Genomic DNA, 9343 nt, shown 5'->3' on the forward strand with positions numbered 1-9343 from the left:
GCTGTTGTGTCTCTCTCTCTCTCTCTCTCTCTCTCTCTCTCTCTCTCTCTCTCTCTCTGCAGGTAGCTGCTCACCTTTTCTGTAAGCCATGTTGTGACTTACACCAGAGACTAGCCAGATGCCAGGCCCATGCTCACAGACATCCCAGCCACAAGACTCATGAGCCAAACATATCTCTATTCTTTATAAAGCACCCCAACTCTGGTATTTCTGTTTAACCACACAATGATGGATTAATGCCATGTATTTTCTTTTTTTTTTTTTTTGTTTCAGAGAGAATTTTTTGCTATAGAGTACATATGCTCAGTGGGGAGACAGAGATAGAATGAGAAATCACTCACCAGGAGAGATGGCCATGTCCCAATCCCTTCTCCATTTTCCTCTCAGGATTTTGAGTACACATGCATATGTATCTAGCATGAGAGTTACGCCTCAGGGTTCGGGACTCAAACTGTAGTCAACCACATGGGAGTCCAGCAACACAACCATTATCCCATCTGCTGGTCCTTATATTATCTTTATAATAAGTGAAATTTGATCATATCTAAGGTTCCAAGTCAAGGTTTTATTTTCCCCATTCATCCAGCTGAGTTATTTAGTACATAGTCAAAGAAGGACTAGCCTCACCTATTGTAGGTAATCAGTGGTTCAGTTTTCAAGTTCCCTGAGCCATACTGTAAAGACTTGTACCAGCCAGTTTTGTTTCTGTTTTTTATTTTTATTTTTTTAGATTTTTGCCATAGTGAGCATGCATTCACCAAAAAGAGACAGAAAGAGAGAGAGAAAGAGAGAAAAGTGAGAAATCACCCCCTAGAGGAAATGGCCACACCATAGTCCTTTCTCTTCCATTCTCCTCTTGGAATTGGGCAGACACATACACATGCACCTGGCATGATTTTCAAGCCACCAGGTTGAGGACTTGAACCAAGGTTGGCCATGTAGGAGTCCAGTGCTTAACTACCATGCCATCCACTGGCCCCAAAGAACCCTTAATATATATTTATATACATAGAATGAAAGGTGAATAAATGTATAAAATATTATTTTTAAAGTACTACTACAAATATGAACACATATTATATAAATAAAAATATCAAAATTGGGGGCCAAGAGGTGGCATGGTGATGAAGGCACTGGACACTCCCACATGGCTGACCACGGTTTGAGTCCTAGACCTGAGAGCTTGCTTTCTCACTTGCTTTCTCACCTTCTTTCTCTCTCTCTCTCTCTCTCTGGTAATTTAAAATATATAAATGAATAAATAAAATTAAATAAATAATTCTTAGAGTTTTTTTTTTTTCCTCTAGGGCACATGCACTCACCAGACAGAAAGTGAGAAAGCCCCCCCCAGTAGGGATGGCCATGCCACAATCCCTTCTCCTCCATTCTCCTCTCAGGATCTTGGGCACATACATACATGCGGCAGCGTTCTATAAAATAAAGAATGATGGTTAACTTTATTTTTTAAAGAATTATTCACTTTTATTTATTATCACTGTTATTTTTATTTTGGAGAGGTTTTTGCTATAGGGCGCATGTGCTCACCAGACAGACAGAGAGAGACAGAGAGATAGAAAGTGAGAAATCACCCCCCAGGGAGGATGGCCACACCGCAATCCCTTCTCCTCCATTCTCCTCTCGGGATCTTGGGCACGCACGCACACGCACCCGGCGTGAGTTTAAGCCACCGGGTCCAGGACTCGAACTGCGGTTGACTACGTGGGAGTCCAGTGACATAGCCATTACGCTAACTGCTGGTCCCATCATTGTTATTTTTTTAATTTGATACAGGGCACTTGTGCTTACCACCAGGAGACAGACAGAGAGAGAGTGAGAAATCAAGATGCCAGATCTGGGACTTGAACTGCGGTTGGCCATGTGAAAGTCCAGCACCCCAACCATCATGCTCCTTGCTGGCCTTGATGGTTAACTTTTATATGGGTTTTTTTAGGAGAGGATTAATATATTCTAAAGTTTATTCTGGCCATGGTTACACAATTATGTGAGCAAACTAAAATTCATTGAACTACATACTTTAAATGAATGAATTGTACAGTATACGAATAAAGTATATCAATAAAGCTGTTTAAAAGAAAATAAAATCGCACCCCATACCACCATGCTACCACTGTGGGTGGACACAGACCAATAGATTCTTGCTTCACAAGGAAATCAAATCCATGTGGAAAGAAAGAAATGCCTCTTCTTCCAGGATAGGGCTCACAACTGGATGAAGGAAATGAGCTCCTGCTCTCTGCACTAGGGACCTTTGTGCAATACACAGACCACACATAACAGTCCTCCTGGAATCAGGAGTATAAGCTATTGGACCCTTCCAAACATTGCTAATGCTTATTTTCTTTCAGAATACTATGATACCAATAGTCCATTTAGAGCTGTCAGAGGACTAACCATTCTTAAGTCTGTGGGAAGTGCAGAGCATGACAAATGTCAAACCACCCAGTGAGGTCTTTACTATGAAACATAAATTCCTAAAATAATAAAGTGTTTTTGTTCAGTACATTCTAATTACTAATATTATCAAAACATATTTAAACAGGCCACACACAGTTGTCGGTCCAGCGAGGGGGCAGAGATGTCTGGTATGTGTGGTGGGCTTCCATTGCCCAGGGTCCCCGCATTTGTAGGGTGAGGGACAGTAACTCACCTCCGCAGGTCTCCTGTATTCGAACCACATCACCGATCTGCAGGGAGAGCTGGGGAGCTCCATTGCCTTGGAAGTTGTATATGGCTGTGAAATGGGAGAAAGAGACAGTCGGCTGAGACTTCCACCTTGAATCTCTGCTCCTTTCTGCTCTCCCTGCCTCAAGTCTATCCCACTCCCAGGCAGCCACATGGCTAATGCAGAAACCTATCACCTCACCATAAGAGTTGATCCAGACCCACACTGGACCCTAGAGGCTTCCAGTGATTAACCAGATCTGAACTTCTATAGGACCCACACCCCAGCCTGAGTGACAAAGAGGGTGTTTATACAGTCTATTACAAATTGACCTACAGTACACCAGGCATGTGCTTATACATCTCCTCCATCCTCATTGCAACCATGCAAGGAGTGACTTATATTTCACATGAGGAAAAAGGAGACACGGAAAGATTAAGCAATTTGGCCAAAGTCATCAAGCTAGAAAATGCCAGAAAAATCAGCATCCAACTTCCATTATTCTCAGCAGCTACAATGGCCTCCTTGCTGCTTCCTAAGTATTCCATTCTGATGTCAACATACTAAAATCCTGGTCTCTCCATTACTCCGATGCCACATAATTCTCATCTTCTAAGTAAGTCATATCTTTCTCTTACCCAACTCTAACCAATCTTTGCTCCTCTAGCTAAAAATGTGTATTTCTCAGCCATCCCCAAAGCAAACCCATTAGGCCAGAATCCCTCCTGGCTTCTTCAGCTCACACCAACACCCCTCTTCTGCACCCCCCCACACACACACACATACACAGTCTCCTAATAGCTGGTGGCATTTAATTAATACTTAGCATTCAGGAGTATTCTCTGCATTCCCATTTACACTGTCAGTTCCTGGGGAGCAGGAGTTGTCTCTGAACATACCCAGAGTTCCCTTTGTACTGTCAGAGCCTCCAGCAGTCACCTGGAATGTGAGTTTATGCCACCCAATGCAGTGCTCTGGCCATGCTTAGAATCACTGGCACCAACCTCCATTCTCCACCTTGACAGCTTTCTTGAAGAAAGTAGCCCATATCCCTGGTATGAGTTCCTAGTGCTGGAGGGGACAGAGTGGACCTTGTGCCAAGGAATTGTAGTTAATTGTTCTGACTGCTCTGTGGGATTCCTGAGAGTAACACCAACAGCTTGCCTTTATTTTCCTATTTTGGATTTCTCCCAGGTCAGAAGTAGCTACGTTAAGTACGTTGGTCAGAAGAACTACCTGCTGCCATATGAGGCAATGAGTGTGAGTTGGAGAAAACACTACTGCCACCAAGCAAACCTTGGAGAAAGTGTTTAGGAGTGAAATGCTTTGGAGAATAACGACTTTGAAGGATACTTACATGTACCAGGGACTCTAAAAGGCCATACACAGGGTTGAAGACATGCTGAGAAAAGATGTGAGAAGGCTCTAAACTCAGTTGTCTGATCTTCAAGCCACATACAGGCAAGAAATACAGACTAAAGTAGAGTTGTGTACGTCTTGACTAAGCATCGAAGGCATGACTCAAACCTTCCCACACACAGCTCAGTTGCAAGGAAATGTTCACATACTGAAATGTTCACTTTGTAAGCTGAATAATGCAAATGAATATATATATAAAAGGTAAATTAATTAATTAAAATATAAAAAATGAAGGAGAAATTAAGAACTAACAAAAATGATAAACAAATACTGAGAGAGTTTATCATTAGTAGACAAGCATAATACAATAATTAAAAATCTATGATAATAGGCACACAACGTAGAGAGGTAATTTATGACAAAAATGTAAAAAGTGAGATACGAAGCTGTGCAGAAGCAGAGATTTTTGCATCCTAGTGAAGCTAAGTTGGTATTAGTTCAAACTAGATAATTATAAGGTGAAGATGTTAATTGTAAACTACAGGTATAGCCACTAAGAAAATAACTTTAAAAATAGAGAAAAGTAAATGAGAAGGGAATCAAAACATTATACACTTGAGGAAATCAGTTAAATGCAAAAGAAGGCATTAGTAGAGAATTAAGAAATGAACAAAAAAAGGGTAAGGTATACGGAAAACAAATAGCAGAATGAACAAAGTAAATCCTTCCTTAACAGTATTTACTTTCAATGTAAATGGAGTAAATCCACTTTCAAAAGGCAACTCTTGACAGAAAGAATTTTTAACAGATTATCCAACTATATGATATCTAGAGGAGACTCCATTTTGATACAAAGACACTAGGCTGATAGTGAAAGGATGGAGGAAGAAATGTCCCATACACATAGTAACAGAAAGAGAGCTGTGGAGGGTATACTAATATTAGACAAAATAGACTTTAAGGCAAGAATTGTTATGAGTCAAAGGACATTATTTATTGACAAAAGGGACAATATGCCAAGAAGCTGTAGCAAAACTAAGTTATATGAAGTAAACATTGACACAATTATAGACAATTCTATAAGAGGAGGCTTCAATTCCCTACTGTCAATAGTGGATAGAATAAGCATAAAATCAGTAAGGAAATAAATGGCATGAACAGTGTGACCCACCAGACCTAACTGACATATACGGGGCACTCTACTCTTCAACAGCAATATACACACTTTCTCAAATGAACACGAATGTTCTCCAGACTAAACCATATTGGGCCACAAAACAAGTCTCAATAAATTTAAAAGACTACAAACATAGAAACATGTTTTCTGGCCATAAAGAAATGCAGCTGGAAATCAATAACAACAGCCAAAAAGAAAAAAAATCCTGGAAAATTCACAAATATGTATAAATTAAACAATATGCTGAAGTAATGAGTCAAAGAAGAACTCATAAGGGGAATTAAAAAATGTTTTAAGATAAGTGAAAATGAAAACATAAGCTACCAAAACTTATGGATGCAATGAAAGCAATTATCACAGTATTTTATAGTTGCAAAGGCTTACATGGAAAAAAGAAAGATTTCAAATCAGTAATCTAACTTTTTACCTTTAGTAACTAGACAAAGAAAAGCAAGTTAAACCCAAAACTAAAAGAAGAAAAGAAATAGCAAAGATTAGAGCATAGATAGAATATGGAATAAAATAGCAATAGGATTCATAAAACCAAAAGGTGGAATGATAAACTTGATAAGCTTTTAGCTAGATTCTTTAAAAAACCAAGGCCTCAAATCACCAAAATCTGAAATGAAAATGAGGACATCATTACCAACCTTACAGAAATAAAAAGGCTTATAAGAGAATGCTATGAACAATTGTGTATCTACAAATTAGATAACCGGGGTGAAATGAACAAATTCCTAGAAACAGATTACCAACAGTGACTCATGAAAAATGGAAAATCTGAACACAGCAAGAAAAGAGTTCAGTAACCAAAAACTTTCCAGCTAAAAAATAGTCCAATAGCAGATGGCTTCATTAGGAATTCTATCAAACATTTAAACAATTAACAATTAATCAAACTCTTCTCCCCCCCAAAAAAAAATAGAAAAGGAGGAAATGTTTCCTAACCCATTCCATAAGGTCACCACTCTCCTGACACCAAAGCCAGGTAAGAAATTCAGAAGAATACAAAAGACCAATATCTCTTCTGAATATAGATGTAAATATCCACAATGAGATACCAGCAAACTGAATCTAGCAGCACATTAAAAGACACCATGACCACTTAGAATTTATCCTAGGAATACAAAAATGATTCAACACATAGAAATCAATCAAAGTGATTGACCACATCAATACTATGAAGGAGAAAACTACATGATCATCTTAATTGATGCAGAAAAAGCATTTAACAAAATCTAACATTCACTGGGTTGGAGAGACCATCCTGAGAGTTAATAAAGCTGAGAGTTGGGCCAGGAGATGGCATAGAAGTTAAGGCAGTGGATCCCACATGGCCAACTGTGTTGTTCGAGTCCCAGACCAAGCAGCTTGAAAAATCACACCAGGTGCATGTGCGTATATGCCCAAAATCCTGAGGGGGCGGGGGAAGAGATTGAGGCAAGGACAGCCCTTTGGGAGATGAAAAAACGTCTTGGCAAGGCATGGTGCCCAACAGAAAAAATTAAAAAAAAAAAAAAAAAAAAAAGCTGAGCATCAAAGCCAGTGTTTATGGAGTCAGATGTGGTTCTTTAGGCCAGTTCTGTCATTGATGGACTCTGGCCTCAAGCCCAGGGTTGCACTGTACTGTTGTCCAGGCTTTGTCTTGCTCCAGGACACCCAGCCAAGAGAGCAGTGGAGGCTGGCGTCCAACCCGTGATCTGCTTGCCAAGGCCTGTGCCCTGTCGAATGCTGTGTCCACAAGAGCGGGGGTGACTTTTTATAATCCACACGAAGGCACTGCAGGGGTCAGGGACAGCCTGCTTAAGCAAGTGACTTCATTTCCCTGGGCCTCGATTTCTCCTTCTGTAGAATGGAGGTAATGGTCCCTATCTTGTAGTGCTCCTATAAGGCTCAGCTGAGATTAATGCACAGACAAGTCCTGACTCACTGTCTAGCCATAATAAATGTCTAATAAGTGGTAGTTACTTTCTTTTTTATTAGCAGTTTAATAGGCCCTAAAAAGCAATCAGTTCAGAGCAATGCTAATTCCTCGGAGCTCTTCCCTGCAGCTGGACACCAACAGCCCAGTGGGTCAACACTGAATAGAATTAATCCTGGGTCCAAAAGCAAACTTCGAGAGGGCCCTCGAGGACCCTGTGGCTTCTCTTCTGCGTAACCATGGCCTGTTTCTTCATTCTCTGCACACTTGGCCTGGTTCCAAACCCTCATCCGCACAGGCGGCTGTCCTTGGACTGCGCTCTCGGCAGACTCTCTACTCCTCATCCCTCCAGCCCTAAAGGTCTGCCTGGGGATTTGGCCATGGAGTTGGACAGAGCTGTGGAGACAACTGAGGTTTCCACAGAAGAAAACAGTCCACCAGCAGGTTAGGACTGTCCATCAGACACTGGAGGGCAGGGCACAACTGCATTTTGTTCCCTGCCTGTCTCCCGTCCCTTACCCTCTGCTCAGCAACCTCAGGTAAGAAGGGTCCATTCAACTGGCTGGACAGATTTTGAAACTCAAGCTCAACATGATTTGTATTCCTTCCAAGGACTCGTTTATTATGAAAATGAAAGTAACTGACTTTGCCGTTTAATTTATAAATGCATTTCTGCTTTTACATAAGGGCCTCTGTTCTCAGGACTTCACTGGGGAGGGGGGAGCAGATATTACTGACAAAAAAAAAAGTGGCTTTGCATATTAATACCCAATTCTGTTAAGTTTTCTAAATGACTAACAAGAAACTGAGCCAGAATACTGCTCTTTGCTAGGTTTGATTGCTAATCTGACCCTGGATTTGTTTCTGACCAGTGTAAAAATGGGCCATCATCCCCATTACCACCCCAACTTTTGAATGAGGAACAATGGAAAAGGCAGAGGAAGGTAAAGGATAAGAACGGATCACAGACATTATAGCCTAAGCCACCTGGGCCATTGCCAGCCCACGAAAGATAGCCAAGCAGGGGAAAGTGTCCCACAGCCTCTCAGGCCTCAGCCATTCCCCAGAAATGCCGATTCCAGCTTTCCCCATCACAGCAGGTCATGATAATAATGACATATTCCCCATGGAGGCCTCGACCTCTCCCTCTAACAAAAGATTATACCTAGGAACCAAAGTAATAGTTGGTTTACTGATAAGGTCGCCAAGAAAAAAGGACTTACAGCCAAAGATCAAAGGGTTGTCCCAAAGGACTAGATCTCTGACTCCAACAAAGACTCACGTATTGGAAATCCCAGGTTGGCAAGTCACTGGAGCAGCTAAGTTGAGACAAACGGGACTTCCAACAATCCTGGAAATTTAATCCACTGATTGAAATATCCTGCTTATCAGGAGCCCACGTTGAGATAAATTAAGTAAAAGTACACATCACTGTTACAGCACTACAGTTCACAGTAATAACTTGGGCAGAGTTTCTGGGCTTTGGGCAATGTTAGGAGGTAAAAATAATATTTTTCTTTGATTTAAAGATGAGGAAGCTGAGGTATAGAAAGGGTGAACAACTTATCCACCCAATAGAGTGATTAATAGACAGCTAAATTATAGATAAATAAATGATAGATGGATCCAGAAATCTTAATTCTGACCATTGCACACTGCTTCCCAAGAAAATGGTAAACATTTATTGAGCACGTATTATATACCAAGCACATATTCCATGATTTTTTCAACAGATCATTAAAGTAAACATCTACTGCATGCTAGGTACTACCCTAGAATTACAGTGATAACCCTTTACCTGTGTCAGCTCGTGTAATCTTCATGGTAACCCTCCAAGCTATTACCCTCCATGTAACACCCAAGAAACTCAAAGAAGGGTTAAGGAACTCACCCATAGACATACAACTAGAAAGTGGCAGAAACTGGATTCAAACCCAGAGTGAAGTCCAAAGTCCTTGCTCCCCTGACCAGCCAATTATCGGTGCCTTCCTTTATAATATATGAACTAGACTTGTTTACATGGCATCTTTCCATCCAGCCTCAGAGAGGTCGAAGACTGGGTCTGTCTTGCTGACTAGTAAATTCCCAGTGTCAAGAAGAGCACCTGGCCCAGAGGAGAAGTGCAATCAGCATTTACTGAGCTTTCAGTAAATACTTATTGACTGACTGGAAGTGAAGGAACATAAAAGACAGGTATGTCCTT

At 40.9% G+C, this 9343-nt stretch overlaps 1 protein-coding gene across 1 annotated transcript in view; it reads right to left on the reverse strand.

Annotated features, from left to right (window-relative positions):
* The window catches only part of DOCK2 (dedicator of cytokinesis 2), a 445944-nt gene that overhangs the window by 422580 nt on the left and 14021 nt on the right, over positions 1 to 9343 (reverse strand). The window contains 1 exon segment of the mRNA XM_014587766.2: positions 2669 to 2752. Coding sequence (XP_014443252.1) covers positions 2669 to 2752 — 84 coding nt within the window.

Source organism: Tupaia chinensis, unplaced genomic scaffold (genome assembly GCF_000334495.1).
Source record: "Tupaia chinensis unplaced genomic scaffold, TupChi_1.0 Scaffold000234_1, whole genome shotgun sequence".
Classification (NCBI taxonomy): domain Eukaryota; kingdom Metazoa; phylum Chordata; class Mammalia; order Scandentia; family Tupaiidae; genus Tupaia; species Tupaia belangeri.